Source organism: Nannospalax galili, unplaced genomic scaffold, assembly GCF_000622305.1.
Source record: "Nannospalax galili isolate Female #2095 unplaced genomic scaffold, S.galili_v1.0 scaffold321, whole genome shotgun sequence".
NCBI lineage: Eukaryota > Metazoa > Chordata > Mammalia > Rodentia > Spalacidae > Nannospalax > Nannospalax galili.
Window position 1 is genome coordinate 305,512 of NW_008345972.1, and position 20,724 is coordinate 326,235.

General features: G+C 45.6%; 1 protein-coding gene across 1 annotated transcript in view; it reads left to right on the forward strand.

Moving 5' to 3' along the window:
* The window catches only part of Pkd1l1 (polycystin 1 like 1, transient receptor potential channel interacting), a 151,820-nt gene that overhangs the window by 112,606 nt on the left and 18,490 nt on the right, over positions 1 to 20,724 (forward strand). Inside the window, exons 38-47 of the mRNA XM_029567884.1 lie at positions 710 to 794; positions 1,373 to 1,546; positions 2,908 to 3,026; positions 7,616 to 7,726; positions 12,811 to 12,931; positions 14,375 to 14,458; positions 14,944 to 15,092; positions 15,536 to 15,770; positions 17,559 to 17,663; positions 18,840 to 18,980. Coding sequence (XP_029423744.1) covers positions 710 to 794; positions 1,373 to 1,546; positions 2,908 to 3,026; positions 7,616 to 7,726; positions 12,811 to 12,931; positions 14,375 to 14,458; positions 14,944 to 15,092; positions 15,536 to 15,770; positions 17,559 to 17,663; positions 18,840 to 18,980 — 1,324 coding nt within the window. The remainder of the gene's footprint in view (positions 1 to 709; positions 795 to 1,372; positions 1,547 to 2,907; positions 3,027 to 7,615; positions 7,727 to 12,810; positions 12,932 to 14,374; positions 14,459 to 14,943; positions 15,093 to 15,535; positions 15,771 to 17,558; positions 17,664 to 18,839; positions 18,981 to 20,724) is intronic.

Below are 20,724 nucleotides of genomic sequence, written 5' to 3' on the forward strand. Positions count from 1 at the left end.
AAAAGGACTCTTCCACCTAGCTCATAGAAGGCCAAGCCCTGATGCTGGCCAGAGCCAGCCATTTGTTGTCCAGTGTTGTTGGAGAACATGGATGCCTTTGAGACCAGCTTTGATTCGTGTATCATAGAATCCTAACCTATTCCTCCCACATGTTGCCACTGCTTCTGGCTCCTGTGACTTGGGGCACTGCCGAAGACCCCAGGGTCATTCAAGACACTGGAGAACCACATGTTCCTCAACCCAGAGGGGGAGCTGCCGCCCAAGGCCCTATCTTTCCGACAATCTCCCTTCTCCCCACTGCATTCCTGACTACTCTCTGAGGACAGGACAGACACGTGAATCTTCTTGCCTCAGTTTGCTTATTTATGAAATAGGAGCACTGGAACACTGGGAGCACTTAATCCCGAGACACAGTTGAAGCCTGGAGCCCTTGTGTCCCCCACACCATACAGATCCCTGCCTCTTTCTCTGCATTCTGGACTGTCTTCATATCAGGGCTTCCTTTCTCTCGACACTGGGCAGCTTCCTCGGTAGGAAAGGACTCCACTTTGATGGGCAGACCGGCACACTGCCTGCCCCACAGCCCCTCCTCAACCTCACCTCATGTCTCCCAGTGTTGAGGTCATCATTGCCCTCTGGCTGTGGCTCCCATCTTCTATGGGCAGCTTACTCTCTTGCAGGTGGTAACCGATCCATCCCTCTTCTGCAGGTTTGTGCCAACACAGTGTATGTGGTGGCTGCACCTTCTAGCCCTTTCCATAATCTGCTGTGTGTTTGTCACCCAGCCACTCATGGTAAGAAACCCTCCTCCGATGGAGGTGCCTGTCAACTGGGGGCCTGGGAGGAGAGGAAACAGTGGCTGGGTTTTGGTGGTGTGTTTCCTCCTCCTCCTCCTCCTCCTCCTCCTCCTTCGTCTTCTTCTTCTTTCTTTTCTTCTTCCTCCTCCTCCCCCTCCCCCACGTTGAGTGCCAGATGCCGGGGACTCGAACCCGCGACCCCTGGTGAGGTGAGGATTGGGGATGAGTAAGCATGCCGTTCACCAGCCCATGCCACCCCCATTACCTGGGGACACTCAGATGCAATGGGGAGTCTTAGGCAGAGACTCATTTATTAAAAAGAAAAAAAAAAAAAAAAGAAAATCCCACAAGGACCACTTTGGCCTCTATTTTCAGTTGAGGAATCTGAGCCTTAGAGGGCCTGAGTCTCTTGAGTGAGGCCACACCTGGTGACTAGGTGTCAGGGGCCTGAGGATAGTATCTTTTGTGGTTGTTTTGAACTGGGAGATGGAGCCAGCTGCAGTGCAAGACCAGGAAGATGACTCTGTGTGGGAGGGGCACAAACAGATACCTGTATTATGGCATTTCTCCTCCAGATCTGTGTTGTAGCACTGGCTTTTGCTTGGAAAAGAAAAGATGACAGCCAATTTTTTACTGAGTCTTTATGTGATGCAACCAAGGATCTGAACTTGGAATTGGAATATTCGAGAATCCACGATTCCTCTTCTTCCAGCTACTGTGCTCCTACCAGTGCTGGAGAGGCTGAAAAGGTGAGCGAGTGGGTGAGGTTTCTGAACTGCTCTCTTCCCACAGTGCAGATGGGAACTGGGGCTGCGCTTTGGATCCACCACATGTGCTTTGATTTCTTATGCTTCTTTGCATGAATACGTATGACACAAGGACAAAAATTTCTTGCCCTGTGTTTACCCCAATCCTAGTGAAATGTGAAATGTGAAAATGAGTGCATTCCAAATTATAGAGGCAAATGAAAAATATAATTTCTGGCCATGATTTTGGAGAACTTCTAGGCCATTTTCTTTTCAATGAACACATAGAAAATGTACAACTTCCCTTTCTCTGCACACTAGCAGGCTCTGGGTCCCAAGCCTGGTCCATTTCCAGCCTTCTCCATGCTCCCCCTTCATCCTCCAGCCTTAGCTTTTGAAATGCAGCATCGCTCTCCTGTCTCCACACACCTATTGGCTCTCCATTTCCCTTGCCCTCCAAGGCCCTCTTCCTCTGCTGGCATTGGCAGCTGTGCCCAGTACCTAGCCCAATCAGCTAGGTTCCTTCTCTAACTAATCTCCGAACAGAGAGGCCTTTGACCAATTCAGCCCTGATCCCGAGGACCGGGCTGGTGTCTCCAAATCCACACATGCCAGCACCTTAAATTTAAGATGCTCCACCCGCTGAGCTCCCCCCACTCTCAGTCACATGCACACTCCTCAGGGTTTGAACCACAAGCCCCAATCTCCAAGGTTCAGTTTCCAGCACCCGTACACGTTCAACTGTTTCTTAAGAGCCCAACATCTAGGGGAGGAAGGATTGTGGTCTCTTGGCATCCCCTGAGCCGGCACCAAGGGCTGCTCCCTGACTGTGTGTTGAATGGGTAAAGCAAATGAGTGAAAAACAAAAGACTGAATATTTCCCATGGTTCTGTTCTTGGCTCCTGTTTGTCCTGCCCATAAACAGATACAGACATAGTATGAAACCAATAATGCTTTTATAAAACAAGAAAACAAAAGGTCATTTCTTGCTAAAACAAAATGTATTTAAAATCACTTTTCCAGTCTTTGGAGGTCTGTAACAGGAACTACTATGCAAATACCAAAGATAATTGCTCCTGTGATTGGACAGTGGTGGACACACCCCTCATGTGAAGCTGTTCTTTGTAGTGGCCCAGTTGCAATTCCTGCCAAAAGAGCTGGCCTGGACCATGACCAGAGCTTTTAAATGGGTCTATTCCCCCCATCGCCTCCCTAACAACACGGTGTGTGTTAACTGCACAAAGTCTCTCTTTGTTCCTGAATGCCAGGCAGAGAGCAGTAATGACGGCTCTTGGCTTGGCAGGGACACCAAAAACCTCTCTCCACTGCTGGCCCCAGGGTCACTGTGCTCTCCTCTCTCACAGATCTTGGCTGCCCGACAACGAGAACGCCACCTGCGCTGGGCTCAGCCACCATCCACGGCCCAGCTCAGAGTGACCAGGGAGAGACTGAGGAGAGAGAGCCACATGCAGGCAGCCCTGAGGTGGGTGCAGGCCTGGAGGCAATGGGCTTGCTCTGGCCTAGCTCAGTTTCAGAGGAAACAGTATGGAACCCTTTCTCAAGTCTCAGCACATGCCCGGTGCATGGGACAGGGAAACTGACTGGAAGGAGGAAATTGTGCTCGGCAGCCTGCCCACAATGAGTGATGAGGGGCTGCCCCTCCGCACCCCAGTTCCCTCAGCCATACATAGACTTACATGTATCACATTGAATCCCAACACATCACATTGGTGCTCAGTACTAGACCTGGCTTTCTGCTCCTCCAGCCGGGGTCATGGGCTGTGGCAAGCTAATGACAAACGCACCAGCACTGTACAGGGCAGTGGTTTGGCCCGAAGGATAGGAGTTTTAAAACTCTTATCCCTTATGCTCAACATAAAATCTTGTTTCAGTTTTTTGACATAGAATATGAAGGTTAAAAACTAGCTACTGGAGCTGGAGAGATAACTCAGTAGCAGTTAAGAGCACTGACTACTCTTGCAGAGGGCCCAGGTTTGGTTTCCAGAACCGACCTGGGAGCTAACCATCCATAACTCTAGTTCCAGGGGACACAATGCCCTCTTCTGGCCTCCTGCATGCATGTGGTACACTTACATATATGTAGGCAAAACAGTTATACACTTAAAAATAAATTTTCAAAAGAAAAATAAAGGAAGAGCTGGCTACTGAGGCAGACCTCTCCAAATCAGACCCCAGCCTTGTTTCTCCCTCCCCATCCACAGAGGAGTCATCCATAAGTACCAGTCAAACATGCCTCCAGGTTCTGAATTCTGAATTTGAGATTTCTGGAGTTTATCAAGGATTTAGAAGCTCCAGGTATTTCTCCCACCATGATGTTGCTAAAGTATGTACTGGAACCTCAGATCATCTTCCTTAAAAATCCTTCATCACTGTGTGGAGCACAGTTAGCCCCCCTTAAATGAGGAACACATTCTGAAGCAAATCTTGTTCAAAGAGCAGAGTTGTGGTTGTATTGGGATGTTACATTTAAAGCGAATAGAAAATAATTCTGGGAAGCCAGAGCATCGGTGAAGACTTTTAATCTTGTTCACTCTCCCCATAAAATTAGAACAATTAAGTTACAAAAAACAAACCCACAGAAAACATGCATGGCAGATCTAAATGATATATTGCCTCCCCATACACACACCTCCAAATCACACAGGGGCAGACAAACCACTGTGCACCCAGCACTGTGTAGCACTGTGTCTCTGCAGGACCCAGACACGGAGGGAGCTGCAGGTGCGTGAGCACTGAGAACAGGAGAATCAGGCTCCTGCAGGGTCCCTGCTGCAGATGTGCTGCTGCACCCTCCAGCTACAGGTGACAGTACAGGGTCTGGACACCAAAGAGCACCCACAGAGCACTGAGCTGAGCTGAGCTGAGGAAGCCAGCTCCCCAGGACAAGGCCTTACACTGAGAAAAACACAGGCAGATTCCATACTAAGGAGAATGTCAGAGAACACAAAAAAGACAAAGACAGTTCTTTTCTATTTGATTTGATTTTTTTCTTTTAATTTGAGACAAGCCTCAAAATTCCAGAGATCAGCCTACCTAACCTGAGTGCTAGGGTTAAAGGCATGCACCACCATACCCAGCCAAAGTTAGCTCTTTTTGCATCTTACATTAGTAAAAGTTTGAAAAATCCCACAAAATGAAATAAATACTACAAAGTAACAACATAATTTAATAGTAGCACATTATAAAATTAAAATACAACAACCATTATGCTTTGTATGACCAAAGTAAAGTTTAAAAAAAAAGATTGAACACTAGACTGTCCAGCACAGCAAATGACAAAACACAGTAATACAGGATCCAGCATAGTATTAAGGACAAATGCATAAAACATGTAGGAAAATTATGAGCTAATCCTATAAGACTCAAATGTAAACTGAAACCAAATCATCAGTGTTGTCTTCCTTCCGATTACTGATTCATTTTAGAATAAGCCAAACAAGGAATTATATGATTTTTTTCTAATTTTGTCATTGCTCTTATCTTTCAAAAAGTGCTATCCTGGTGTTCCAGAAAGGGAGCACAGATTCTGGCTCAAAGATACCAAAACTCTGTAGTCTTGAATTTGAATTAGAAGTGTAAGTATGATGTCTAGGCATGGTGGCTCACATCTTTAATCCCAGAACTTAGAAGACAGAGGTAGGAAGATCTCTGTGAGAGCTAGTCTGGCCTGGTCTACATATGGAGCTCCAGGCCAGCTGGGGCTACAGGGAGACCTTGTCTCAAATATATATACATATATTATATATTATATATTATATATTATATATATGTGTGTGATATATATATAATGGAGAGTTTATTCTTTAAGGAAATACATTGTTTTTCTAGGTGTATCTGTTAAGTAAAGCACTAAAAGCCACCCAAGAACAATGAACCCCTCACACCTAGAATCTACAAACACCATTTTTCACCTCCTGTGACAGAAAATGCACAGATAAGCTTGAACAATTTCCTAATCACAGAGGCAATTCAGAATGAGTAGTCAACATCACTGCTAAGGACTCAGCAGACACTGGAGGAGGCCTGTGTTGGTCAAAGATGGTACAACTTGGCACCAGCTCAAGAATAGTAACTACAGTAGATTGAGGTTCCTGAAGAATATTTAAAGGCAACGGTTTAGAGCAGCACCAAACACTGTGACAGATGTTCAGACCAGCTTTCTTCAACATTAGGAAGCAAAGTTGTCCATCTTGCCTTTCCTGACTAACTCTACATGAGGAAGCACATGGCAGGGGACGGGGGGTTTCTTCAGAGAGACGTCCCAGTCAGTGCCCATGAGAGCAAACCACAGAGTTAGAACCTGAACATTGGTGCAACCTTAAATAAACTAATGAACTATGTATGGAGCGTGAAGAGCAGGTAACATAAAAAGAGAGGCGGACGTTTTTCCTTCCCTTTTACTTCTTGGCAATTTGGAGTTTACATTGAGATCACACTTAGTAACACCAAGAGACACCAATCTGAGAACTTTACAGCATGAAAAAACAGTGTGCTCAGCAAGGCAAAGCAATCATAAAGAAATGGAGGGGGGCCCTATAGATAAGACTCCTGAGCAGAAAAGCGGTCAGCGTGCACCACAGCGACAGACTGAGCAAGGAAAATGATGCCAGATGCATAAAAAGTGTTTGACAATATTGAGTGTTCATGAAAGAAACTAAAACTCAACAAAACAGAACTAGAGCAGAGAGCTTCCCTGTGCCAGTAAAGAGCATCCATGAAAGCCTTGTGCCTAACTGGAATATTTACAGGTGAAATACTCTGAGATCAGAAACAAGGTGAAGAGACCCTCTATCACTCCCACTGAATGCCCAAATGGAAATTTGAGCCAGTAAGCTATCGGGGGAGGGTGTCACTTATTTGATAAGAAAAGAAGCAGCCTGCTGGCAGATGATGTGAATAATCTACTCAAAATTTTCCAAATAATCTACAACAAAAAGTCACAAACTTATAGGGTAGAATCAATATCATAAAACATTTTGGGGCTGGGTAGATAACCCAGTCTTCAGGGTACTTGTTACATAAGCATAAGGACCTGAGCTTCATCCCTAGCACCCAGGTAAAAGCCAGGCAGGTGGCACATGCTTGTAGTTCCAGCACTGAGGAGGTGGAGACAGGAGAACCCCTGGAGCTCAGTGGCCAGCTGGTCTAGCCAAATCAGTGAGCCATAGGCCCCAATGAGAAGCCTACCTCAAAAAGTAAGTAGATGGCTCATGAGAAACAACACCTGAGGTTGACCCTGGCCTATAAACACACACACACACACACACACACACACACGCACGCATGCACGCATGCACGTACGCACACAGTTAAAAGGCGATCATGTTCCTACATGCTTGCAATTAATAATAATTGAAATATAAAACATGGTGTTATTTACTGTACCACTGAAGAAATAAAGTATGCACATAAAAATGTAGTAAAGCTTTCAGGGACTGTGTGCCCAAACCCACAAAACTGATGAAAAACTAAAGAAAGAACTAAGTAAAAGGGAAACACTGTGCACATCAGCTGGGAGACAGCAGTGCATTGGGTATTCCAATTTGATCTGCAGGTTCAGTGCAGTCACAACCTAACTCCCATAAGCTTTTCAAAATTGATGTCGACAAGCTGATTCTAAAATGAATGTGGGAAGCAAAGAAACTAGAGGAGCCAAAGCAATTCCGGGAAGAACAAAGCTGGAGGGTGGACCATGCAACTCTGCAGAAACCGCTGTGGGTTCTTGAGTGACAGAATAGCTCACAGATCAGTAGAATAGACACACAGATAGATCTACAGAAGGAGATGGAACAGAGCCCAGAAACAGCCACACGATTTTGTTGACAAAGCGTAGACAATCCAGTGAACAAAGGATAGTCTTCAAAAATGCCAAGAAAGCTGAATATTGAAAAATATTGAAAAAAAGAATAAAAGCAAACTTCAATGCATCCCATGCGTTATACAGAGACTTCCTGTCAGGGATGTAGACGTCCTGTTCCATCTTTTGCGAGGGAACAGAGAATGTAGACGCAGAGGGTCTACAAGGATGCTGACTCAAATCTCTCCTTCTAGAGACGTTTGCATGCACAGCCTCCTGCTGCTGCAGCTTTTGCTTCTAATATATGGGAGATTCTGCCCAGGTGAACGCTCTCTCAATCAAGCTATCAGGAAGGAATTTACAAGGTAGGAGGCTTGGGGAGTGCCTATAGATCTAGTCGGTGGTCACTGTGCTCCTAGAGTGCTCCAAGCTCAGGTTCTAGAAGCTGTCGTCTTCACTTTGTTTCTCTGAATGAGCTACCTCTTGTCTTCTAGTGTAGACAGAGCCTGGGGGAACTCTGCAGACCTTCCAACCCACCACTCCTTCAGTTCATTTTACCTATGTAGGACAGCCCAGAGAGCGATCTGCATCCTATCCTGCATATGAAGTCTGGGACAGGCCATCCAATTGACTTACTCGACATGTTAACACATTAACAGGAGACCTCCATTCTCAGACTTTCAGCAAATGCCTAGCATCTCAATTTGGGACAGAGTTGAAGAAGTTCTAGGCCCAAACAGAGTCTTACCAGTGTTTTGGCAAAAAACATCAGAGTTCTTCAACCAAAAGCTGAATATAATACATGACACCCCTTTCAAACTATAGAGCTCCCCCAAGTTCCCTACCCTATGTCAGGTGTTCATTTACTTTTTCCTACTTATAAATGCAGCAAACTTTCATCATAAGTGAGCACGGAACAAGAGGGCAATCCAAGGCAGAAGGATTTCCATGGTTCTTGAGACAGTGGCATCTGTAGGCTTCTTTTTAAAACCTTCACAGCTCTGAGATTAGGATTTCTGCAGGGAAACCAATGGAGACAATCTAGCATGCCTCTGTCATTGAAAGTTGTGAAACCAGGCAATCTGACAGTTCTTTCAAGGCAGTTTGAATTCTGACAGTATGAATTGATACTCGTTACTTTCTTTTTTTTTAAACTTTAAAAAATTTTTATTTATTATTTTTACTTTATGTGTATGCATGTATTGCCTGCATGTAGGTAAGTACACCCATGTCGTGCAATGCCCGCAGAGGACAGAAGAGGCTGTCGGATCCCCTAAGACTGGAATTACAGACAGTTGTTAGCTGCCATGTGGGTGCTGGGATTTGAACCCGGGTCTTCTGCAAGAACAACCAGTGTTCTTAACCACTGAGCCATCTCTCCAGCCCCAATACTTGTTACTTTCTAGTGACAGGAAGTAGAGTAATTCTTTGAGTTCCCAGCTTTCCTTTCTCTGTCTGTACAGAATGGTTTTGTGCACACTTCTATAGTATTTCTGTGAATGTTGGTGCTTATTTAGTTTGATGTAAATATTTTTGCTGCATTTTTTGGCAGGAGAAAACAACTGTAAAATTCATTTAATCTTGTTGATTTAAGAATATGTTTCTTTTTAAATTCTGTAAGGCAGAAAGACATTTGATGCCCTGCTAGCTTGTGACTAGGGAGTGCCATGCCCTTTATTATTATATTTTATTGCTAACAAGGTTCAACCTAGAAGTCCCAATTTGATTAATATGGACTTTTCATGGCTCAATAATCCAACTTCGTATTGTCGAACAATTCCAGCAGGGAAGCTAACTGGTACTTTCTGCATCTCATTTTGCAAAGTAACAGTTACCTTCTATTGTAACCTGTTCTTCCAGCTGAGCAGGTGCACAGACTGTGCCAGAAGGGAGTGCTGTGAGCAGAAAAAGGGGCAATGTGGGGAATTTTCTCCAGAAATTAAAATCAAAACATGAAAAAAACTGACTTCGATTGATTTATTTTTAGCTCACATTTCACGAATCAGTACTATTTGACATTTCTCATATGGCACTTGATATTCAAATCGGAAATATTCCAGCTGAGATACTATCTGTGAGATTTCCTTGTGTATGTGGGCCTGATTCACTCAGGTAAACCTCTCAGATGCTGACCCAGGTGGACTTGAAGAGATTATGTTTCCCACAAGGATGCAAATGTAAAACTTTACTGCCTCTGGCAGCTCTGGTCACCAGGCAGGGAAATATTTATGCACCCTGGTACAAAATGGAATGTTTAAAGTGGACCCTCTCTGCCTCACCCCATCCTCCCATACTAATCCTAAAAATCAACAAGACCTGAGGGTCTATTATTTGTAGCATTCCAGGGGGAGGGACAGCCCAGGGGAGGCAGAGGCAGTGGAGCCTGAAAATGGTCACTGTTGACTTGTGGCTGGCCCCCAGCTGCAGTATCTTCTTCTATGAGGTTAGGAAGGTTAGGAAGGCAAAATGTGGATTTCTATCTACACACACACACACACACACACACACACACACACACACACACACCAAAAAATTCCAGGCAAACAAAACAAAAATAAGCCACTGAGAAAAGCACCAATAACTGAGAGTAGGGCTCCATCAAATACCAGTCTCAAAAGAGCTGCTGGTGCTCTTTCTGCTGGCTGAGTAGGCACTATGATCCATTTTATATCATTGCTGTCATTAGTACAGATGGGGCCCAGAACATTCTTGGATCCCTTGGTTCCCCGCCCGCTCTCCAGTGTGCCAGTGTTCCTCTAGGTATGGATGTGTGGATTCTTGAAACTTGGGTGTTTCTTGACAGTTTCTTTAATGTTATCCCATAGGGAGCAAGTGTCAGGAAATGACAGAATTTCTCTGAGTTGTGCAAACTTGGACTAGGGGTGCGGCTCAGTGATAGAGATGTGCTTAATATGGGCAAGGCCTTGGGACTGATCCCCAGTATCTCAATAAATGTTGTGTGAACTCAATATGCTTATAAAATTTGTACTATTCCTCCTTTCCCTTCTCCGCCACTCAGTGTCTCTCGGTGAGGCCCTTTTCCCAATGGTTTTCAAATACCTTCAGAATTGTATCTGTTTGCCTTGTGCCCCCCGCCCCCCCAAACACACCCCCAGTATCTCTTTTTTGATTCTTCTTTTCTGACACCACTCTGTTTCCCCATCCCAGTCTCTGGATGTTTCTGCAGGTCTCCCACTTACTCAGAATTTCATACAGTTTGGCCAAGTTTCAGAGAAGTGTAGAGTTGATAACAAGCTCTCAATGGGAGGCCTCCACAGATTAGGCTACCCAAAACAGAAACAAAGCATTTGAACGGGTGGGAAACCATATCAGTATTTCAGGCAAACAAAACAAAGGAACTAAAACCAGTGAGATAAATAGCTCCTGGACTTTTGTTCCCATGTGCTATGGGAACTTTGAACACATTTTTAGTCTATTTGCTTCTCTCTATAACTTACATATTGATGTATTTTCTTTGTACTTGGTTTCTTTTTGTTTAAATCATTCAGCTTTTTGACATGACTGTAAGGTCATGACTTTTTAAAAGTCATCTCTAAAATCTATGCTGTATCACTAGTGGAATACCTGTCCACACCCTGGTGGAGAACAGTCTCTGAAGTGTGCTCCATGCTAGATGCATCCACCTGCCAATTTCCATGGTGTAAATGTGTCTGCTGTGGGTCACCTCACACTAAGGAGGTCATATGTCCTTGAAGATAGAGTTGGGAAGAGATATGGCTCTCTGGCTGGTGCACACTAGCTCATTTTCCCCCTAGTCCAACTTTACTGTTAAAGCTAGTTTATCAAAGTCATGGTCACTGTCTGCAGACTGGTCTTCAGTTCACTCTTTGGAGCAGTTTTGTCTTAGCTGTTGGAATGGGCAGGACACTGGAATGGTGTGTACTTGGATGACTTGAGTTTGTAACCTTTTCTAAATTCATACCATCTTCCAAAAAAATTACTTTCTCTGAGAAATATTTTGATTTCTCCTTTTCATGGATAAAGGGCTCAATGAGTCACATCAGACCCACACCTAACTGCTCTAGGCATGCCCCCGAGCAGGCTCTCCTTGCCTTTATTCAGTCCCTTAATGGGAAGCCATGTGTGAGAATGTTTTAACTTTGGTGATAGGTCCTTTGCTTTCTCAGAGGAATATTTATTTTTCCCTTTCCCTCTGACTCCAGCCAGAGATATTAGTGCTGATCAAGGCAGCATGGGCACATGGCCCTTTGTGGGTGTCCAAGTGAGTTGACAGTGATATACTCTGTCGATTGGCAATCCTTTCAGTGCTCCCTTAAATCAGCTCCTTGGTGAAAAAGTAAAGCAGATACCTAATAAATCTAATAAAGGTGTTAATTGGAGGGGCTGAGAGAAGAGTTCTGGCATGTGCAAAGCCTCAGGTTCCATCGCTGTACCATAAAAGAAGTTAATGGGAAACTAGCATCTGTTACCTACTTACTCTGTGCCAGAGCAGCTGCTCATTCAGTGCTCACAGCCAGCCTGGCAGGCAGATGACACTCCATGGCCCTATTCCCAGTCTACTGTGGTAGAGAGCACCTGTTGCCCCTGGCCTCCCTATCCACTCTCACCTTGTGCTCTCTGCACAGCCACACTGACCTCTCTTCCTAACCTCTGAACAAACACATGAGTGCCCTGCAGCCCCTCTTCCTGGAACGCTCACCTTAGATGACCACAGGGGTCCTTCCTCAGGGCCTTTCTGGCTTGCTCCATGGCTACTTGAACTAAAATCTTTATCTGCCCACCCACAGCTTCCTGTCTTCCATTTCTGCTTCTTATGCCTATTCATATTTATCTCTAACATTGTGAACGTTTTTCCGGTGGACATCCTTATTGACTTACCTTGGGGCTCTGTCCCAAGAAACCCATCATGAACTGAGAACTGAAACTATCTTAAGTCAAAAGCATATGAATCCATACACTGACTTCTCCTTCATCTTAGCTCAGCTAATCTGCTGTGAACATGCTCAGGACACTCACAGTTGGTAACCTAAGACTACTTCATAATGAAGTGTTGAATATTCCATGGAATTTATTGGAGACGGTGATAAAAGTAAAAAACAGAATGGTTTATGGGTGAAATTTGGTATCATTGTAAAATCAAAATATCATAAGTTATAAGTCTGTTATCATAGAAATTTGCTTCTCCGTCCGAGTGCCAAGGATTTGACTTTATGTTTCCCAGTGACTAGAAGAGTGCCTGGTGCTTAGTAGTTGCACAATAATGTTTGTTGACTGAGTGAGTGAGTGAGTGAACAACTGCTTTTCCCACTGTTCTCTCTTCCCCCTGCAACCAAGGAACAAAATGAATCCTGGAGTTTGTGCCCGAAATGTGGATGACATAAAAACTGACAGAAAAAACCTTGGTTTCCTTACTTTGAATTGCTCTTACGGATGTTCAAATACTTCTTGAATTTGTTCTTGGATTAAGAAACGCCAGACGCTCCTTGGAGGACCTGAGCAGCACAGATGACTGGTGGGACTGGACTCTGAGCACAATGCTGGATGGGCTGTACCCTGGAGGATCCTCTGCTGGAGCATGGGGTGCTCAGGTGGGCTGCTTTTCTTCCGTGTCAGAAGCTATGTAGCAGTGAAGGGAACTCGGTGTGGTGTAGAGTCTTCCCCCATAGTGCTGTGGCCAGCAGAACATCCCATGACTCTTGCCTGGAATCTGTGTTCTTTTCATGAACCCTTCTCAGTCACACAGACACTCTACAGTCAGTACTTGCCAACCCTACCCAGACCTGAACACATGCTGAGGTTGAGGGGGTGCAGGGTGGTGAGTCATAGGAAAAAGCTAGTCCAGGAGGCTGGAGAGATGGCTCAGTGATTAAGAGCACCGACTGCTTTTGCAGAGGACCTGGATTCAGTTCCCATCACCCACATGGGTGCTAATAACCATCTGTAACTCCAGCACCAGGGGATCTGATACCCTGTTCTGGTCTCCACAGGCATTGCACACACAGGTGCACTCACATGCAGGCAAACACTCATACACATAAACATAACAAAACAAATATTTAATTTATAGCAATGGTAACAGCATGAACAGGACCCATATAAGGTCAAACCACACAAAAATCCCAGCATAGAAGTGGGGAAGTAGGTGAGAAGCCCCAACCTTAGCTGAGGAAATATTGGCAACTGATAACAACTTGGAGAAAGAGAGAGAGAGAGAGAGAGAGAGAGAGAGAGAGAGAGAGAGGAAAAAATATAGAGAGAGAGAGAGAGAGAGAGAGAGAGAGAGAGAGAGAGAGAGAGAGAGTTCTCTTTAAGTGTGTGATGCTAGATAGGTTAACCAGGCTCCAGTAGACTCACACCAAAGGACATTTGGAGACACAAACTGGCTCAATAGGCCTTAATATATATGACAGAGTCATGAAAACTGGAGGAGGATGTAAGAGAGGCACAGGTGGGGGGTCTAAATATCAAAATATCTTGTATGAAATTTACAAAAATTCAATTAAAAATTTTTAAAAGCAAACGCTAGTTCAGGTACAAAGACTAGTATGGCAAGGGCTCAAGGCATCCCCGGAGGCACCAACAGCTGAGGTGGCATCATGAAAGAAACTTCCTAACTCCTAAATTGGGAAGAAAAGTAAATGTGCACTTTTATCACCCCATTCCCTATTCAGACTTCACTTTCTCCCCCCCCCCTTCTGGAAATAAGTAAGCTCTTTCCCTGCATTCCTCCAACACCTGGTCCCTCATTTCTTTCCGTTGATTCCCATGTAGTACTTTGGGATGAGGACAGTGGGTCCTTTATATGAGATGAATTGAATGCTTTCCCTTTCCAGCGATGAGGCCTGGAGGAATTGCTTGGTTGCATCCTCAGAAGGGTTCTTCCTGGAACACTGGTTGCATCCTCAGGTTTTCATGACAGCGGTAGATGTGGTTGGTTCGCCGTGTTTCCCCAGGACTTTCAGCACCGCTTCACGGGTGGTGTTTGAAGTCCACAATCCGCACAGCCCCCTGAGTCTCTCTTCTTCTTTCAGCCTGATGCTCTTGGAGGGCAGTGCCACCTAATAGGCACTTCAGTAATTAAGCAGCTGAAAGTTTCTTCTAGCCCTGGATGCAAGGTAAGAGGCACAAAATCTGGCAGGTACTGGGACAGGAGGTCGCCAGATTCCAGTCCTCAACCTCAGTGTTCTGCCCCAGGATAGCTCTTCACTTTTAGAGCTGGCATCCTAGGCAAAAGAAGCCTCTTTCGTCTAAAAACATGAAATTACAATATTTTTATATTCCTTTCTTATGGGGACAGGTCCTCCGAAAGAGAGCATTTTCCACGTGCCAGCTCATAACGGGGAGTTCTGCGGATTGTCCAGTCCCACACAGCTAACTGCTCCATGTTCTGCCTTCAGCAGGCATGGCCTTGATCTTTCTAGTTTCTGCTAGAGCCCAGAAATCCTAAGATGTCTGCAAAGCAGTCCTTGAGTGTAGTACAGTGCCTGGTCACATAGCCGGGTTGTCCTTTCTGTGGCCGAGCTTGGGAATCCCACAGTGCAGGTGGACTTGGAGTCAGGGATCCATCAAGGCTGCTTCTGATTGGTGGTTTGTGTCCCAGCCTCACAGACCCTTCTCAGCATTCATGGAAGATTCTCTTCATATTCCAAATCCTGAGCTTGACTTTGAGAACCGAAATATGACTCCTGGTGGTCCTGAGGCCTGCAGGATGAGGAGGGAGAGCTACATGCACAGCCTGGGGAAAACAAGGTCAGCGAGTGGCAGGGGCAGCAGCCATCCGGCCTGTTGGGCTGCTCCCAGGTCCCATTGCTGGCTGTGGTATGTCTGCAGCAGGCCTGGGAAGAGGCAACCCTGGGAAGGGACAGCACTGCCAAGCCCAGAGTGAGATTTGTTCCTGCTTTAAAATAATGGTATGGGGCTGGAGAGATGGCTCAACAGCTAAGAGTACTGGCTGCTTTTGTGGAGGACCTGGGTTCCATCCTGGCTGGTGTAGAAAAGAGACAGAGCAAGGAGAGGGGCAGTGGACTCCTGGCGGGGATCCTTAACACACAGGAAGGGCCAGCTATGCAATTTCTGAAGCCTGGGTGCCATCTATCCTAATCAAGGCTTGTATTAGTGCTCTAGGCATGGGTTTTCCCTGGATTCTCAAGCCTTGCTCCGTGCCCTCTCTCTGAACTGGGACTGCTTTCCAGGCTTGAAGCCCATGCAGCCCTGACCGCCCTCAGGACCAGCAGGTGGATCAGCTGCAGCACCAGGGCCATGTCTGTGCACTTCACCCTCTACAATCCTTCAACCCAACTCTTCACGAGTGTAAGCCTGGGTGCAGAGGTCCTCCCCACAGGAGGTCTCGTCCCTTGGTCCTTGGTGGAGTCATTCAGCATTTTCCGAAGTGACTCAGTCTGCCAATATCACCTTGTGTTTTCTGAGGTGAGTTCAGCTACCCTGGGCCTCCTGGATGAACACAGGGAACTGGGGCTTCACCTCAGCTGAGTACCTACACAGGATGAGACTAGGGTTCTCCTCTGGCCTACCCTACAGCTCATATCATGTCCCTGTCACAATGCAGGCATCGTAGATGGGGAGCCTGATTCAAGGAAGACTCCCAGTGGGAAAAACCAACCATCATATATACAAGATGAGCGCAGACGTCAATGTACTAAATGCATTGTGGGATCTTAGTTGGCATCAGCTACTGTGACAAAACACAGACATTCTTCCTTGTCCAATGTTTTACTCTCTGTAGTCAACCATCATCACAAAGTACAGACTAGAGTCTTCCAGAAGTAAACAATACCTAAATTTTAAATAGCCTTGTGGTGTGTATTGTTATAACTCTTCTTAGAAATTAAGTTTATCATATATATGTATATATATATATTAGCATTAATAGAGTTTAATACTATTGCAATTCTACACAACCACTGAGGGCCCATCATGGGTCCCCCTCAGGTAAGTGGGACTACTGTACAAAAGCTGGGTGCCTTAAATAACAAGCCTCTATTTAACACAGTTCTGGAGGCTGGAAGGCCAAGATCAAGGTGCCAGGAAGGTTGGCTCCCTGGCTGGTAGGCAGTTCAGTGAAGCTATGTGAACCACTCCATCTGACCCAGACACCCTGTGTTATCGATTGGGAACTGATATCTCCAGATTTATAGTTTAGAGCCTCAGACCCCTGTGTGTCTCTATTTGGAGGCAGGCATCCCTGTCTCACATAGTCCCTTCTTGGTGCCAGTGAATGAGGAGAAGGTGTGTAGGCTCTCAGGCATCAGTTTGTGTACAGACCCTAATTATATAGGAACAGGGCCCCACCTCATGCCTGCACTTAGCCTTGACTACCTACATTGAGATCTGTCTCCAAACATAGACGCACAGGAGTTTGGGGCTACAACTTATGAATTTGGGGATACTAGCCCCCAATTCATAGCACCAGGTATCTTGGTCAGATGGAGTGATTCACATAGCTTCAATGAATAGTCAGCCCTCTTGTGCTGTTAGAAGGCCACTGGATAGGCAAGAAACCTAAGTGTGGGCTACCAGGCTGAGGCTGGTGCTGGGGACCCTTGCCTCAGACACCAAAAAAGAGAAAACCAGGAATCAAGGTGAACAGTGTTCTGCTGCAATATTTTAGAATATCAAAGTTCATGCAAAAAGTAGATAAAACCATATTTGGCAAAATGTCATGATTTTAGAAGAGCAGGTCAGTTTCCCTGACTGTTCCCTTGGCCCTAGACTCCAGTATGGCATGGCACAGTACTATTTCACACCTTCTCTTAACACCCAAACTCCACTTTGCTCTGCTTATGTCTGTAGTTTCTTAGAGTGAACCTACAAGGCATAGTACACACAGCACCCGAGCAGACTAGAGAATCCTAAAGCCTATGCTGATGGGTTTCATTTCTTGTAAACTCATGAATAAATGGTGGGCTGCCATGGAAAGCGAGGCTCAGGGGAGCTGTGGACATCCATATGCCCGATTCTGATGCCTGCAAGGACCATGGTGGGTCTTAATGATTGGCACGGAGTTGGGTTTCTAGGAGTGCTTGGTATGAAGTGATGCCAACCTTCCCAAGTGCCTGCTGAAGGGCAAGTTCATAATCAAATGCTACAGAGAAAATGGCCTGTGCCGTGTTACTGAAAAAACACTGGAACCAGCCAGAAGTTTAGGCCTTGCAACTTATCTGAACTCTCATCTTGCTTGTTTCCATCCTCTGTCAGCTGATGTTCCTGGTACTCAACATGACCCGCCTCTGTTTCCAGCTCTGGGAGATGGCTACCAAGGGTGTCCTCAGCTATTGGAGAAAACCAAGACACTGGCTGGAGGTAGCCTCACTGAACTTGTCTTCTTTGTGTAGAAGAATAACACTAAAGATATCCAAAAGGAAAAACAATTTTAACTGGAAGTCTATGAACGCAGGCTGCTTCCAACCTCACTATGGTTCCCAAACTCTAGTGTGGAGGCCAGAATGGCATCTGAAATCAGGTTTCTCCAGCATTTGGCTTTGTGTGTGTGTGTGTGTACATGTGTGCATCCTTGTGCATATATGTATATGTGTGTATGTATGCATATATGTGAGTATGCATGCATCTATGTATATATATATATGTGTTTGTCTGTGTATGTATGTATATGTGTGGGTTTGTGTGTATGCATGTGTGTATATGTATGTATGTGTGTGTGCATGTGAATATTCTTTTGTCTGTGTATGCATGTGTATCTGTGGCTTTGTATGTATGTGTTTCGGTGTATTAGCATGTTGAGGCAAGAGGAGGCCAACCCTGGTTTTTATGTATGCATATATGTGAGTATGCATGCATCTATGTATATATATATATGTGTTTGTCTGTGTATGTATGTATATGTGTGGGTTTGTGTGTATGCATGTGTGTATATGTATGTATGTGTGTGTGCATGTGAATATTCTTTTGTCTGTGTATGCATGTGTATCTGTGGCTTTGTATGTATGTGTTTCGGTGTATTAGCATGTTGAGGCCAGAGGAGGCCAACCCTGGTTTTCATTTCTCAACATCTGTTTTTTTTTGTTTTGTTTTTTTTTTGTTTTGTTTTTTGAGACAGGATCTCCCTGTAGCCACAGCTGGTTTAGAACTCACTACTAGAACAGTCTGGCCTCCATCTCACAGAGCTCCTCTGTCACTGCCTCTGCCTCCTGAGTGCTGGGATAAAAGGCATGCGTTAATATATCCAGCCCATCTTTCTTTTTAGGACAGGGTCTCTTCCTGGCCTGCAAATCATCAATTAGGCTAAACTAACTGGTCACCAATCCAAAGAAATCCACCTGTTTCTATCTCCCCCACACTGGGATTGCAAGCATATACCACTAGGTCTGACATTTTTTAATGGGTTCCAGAGACCAAATTCAAGCCCTTTCTCTGTCTCCTCAAACACTTACTCAATGTTCTGACAATCAGCTTGTGTGTCAGGTTTCCAGCCGAGTCCTCCCTCAGAGCTGACTGAGAACTCTTCCTCCTGTGTTGCAGCTCTCTGTGTCTGGAGTAGCCCTGGTCTACTGCGCAGCCTCTGGTCACCTCACTACCCTGGCTGGGGATGTCACTGACCAGTTCCGCAAAGGACTTTGTCCGATGTTTGTGGATTTCAGCCTGATGGCATTGTGGAATCAGGTATGATGGGGACTCACGGCCACCCAGACAGAGGCTACAACTAAAGTTGCTCAGTTACATCCATCATACAAGGGCTAAGACATGCAAGGTGAATGGATTTGTTCTTTGAATGACAATGCTGTGAGCTCAAAGATGGTGGTACACAGAGATGTAAGGGATTTGGGAAACTTCACACATGCTTGCTAGCTGGGCATGCAAGGATTCTGTGTGATATAGAACTCAAGAGCCTGGAACTCAACTGACTTGCAGCTGCATGAGGAAGCAGGTGTCAGTTGACACAGCCTACAAGAAAGAGGCTGGCACTGACATGCTTAGATATGTATCTCTCTTGATCCATCTGGAGACAGTCCTACATGCAAGTGGTCTCGATAAGAGACAACCCCAAGGCTCATAAGAAGACTTGGGAGTCATGACCTCTAAGTCCCTGCACCTCCTTACGCTTTGGTCCAGATGCTCCCAGAACAACCTGGAAGAAAGGGAACTGGTTCCTCTCCAACATCACTTCCCCCCTCCAGCTCCACCATCACTTTCCCTCCTCTCTCTGGTTCCTCTTGCGATCAACCCAGGCCCAGCTCTCCTGTCTGCTGTGTGGGGAGCCCTAGAGGGCAATAAGACTGGTAGTCTCCTCCACAGCTCCAGCCTTCCTTTCCTGGCTAAGTGACACCATTGTGGTCTCTGTCTCCTCAGAAGTTATGTCAACTCGCATCCCAGTGTTCTCTGCCTTATCACCATCCACACTCAGGGTAAATCTTAGAGCAGAAACTTAGAGCTTGCCCAAGACAGATGTTCAGCTGGAGAAACTGAGGCCCAGAGAGTGGTAGGACCTGCCTGTAGCCAGAGTGGCCCAGAGAAGGGATCGCCAGAAACCCAGAAGCCCACGGGAGAGATGTACTCTGAAGGACCCCAAACAGAGAGAAATGGAGAAATGTGGGTTCCTTCTTGTTCTCCTTTTCAATGTCACTGGAACTGTGACCTTAGGAGTACAGTCCTGTACTCCAATGAGGAGTATGTCCCTCATTGGTAGGCTTCCTGGTATACCTTTGCTGTGTCTCTCTGTTCTACCAGTGGATTGCCGCTTACTTAATGTCTGCTCTGCCCTGTAACTGGGGCTGTACACTGGTCTGAATTCCAGTGCCAACATATCCCAGAGTTCTCTTGCTCATGTCCAGAGGCCTATAGGCGGCTAGTTTTCATGAGACACTTCAGAGGATGCTCTTCTCACTGGCAGCAGATCATCTAGGAGCTTAGTCAGAACAAACAGGAATCTCAGAACACTCAGTGAGCAGTCTGCCTCCTCCTGATGCCTGGCCTCCAGGCCTGGGTTCACATCACAGCCTTCCAGTCTTTCTCATTGTATTCGCTGCTGCTGCCAAAACACTTGCCTGAAAAAATTCCCTCTTCCGGGGATTCTCTCATAGCCTTTGCTATTAGCTTTGGAGTAAGAGCTGACCTATCAAAGTCTCGTCCTGCCAAGCACGGACACACGCTGGGACTGAGGTTTGGGTCTTCTGACTCTACAAGTGTGCATTTCCACTCACACTCCTATGAGCTCTCTGGCCTAGTGTGTTCTGTTCCATCACTAGAGAATCATTCATTTTCATCATTTAGTGCCTGGGGTGCAGCGTGAGCTGAGTCACAGCTGAGTGCCTCCAACTCTCCATGGGGGGGAGTCATTTGATGAATTGTGAAGGAATTCATAAACTCAATATGCAAATATCTTAACTTTATATGATATTATTTTACA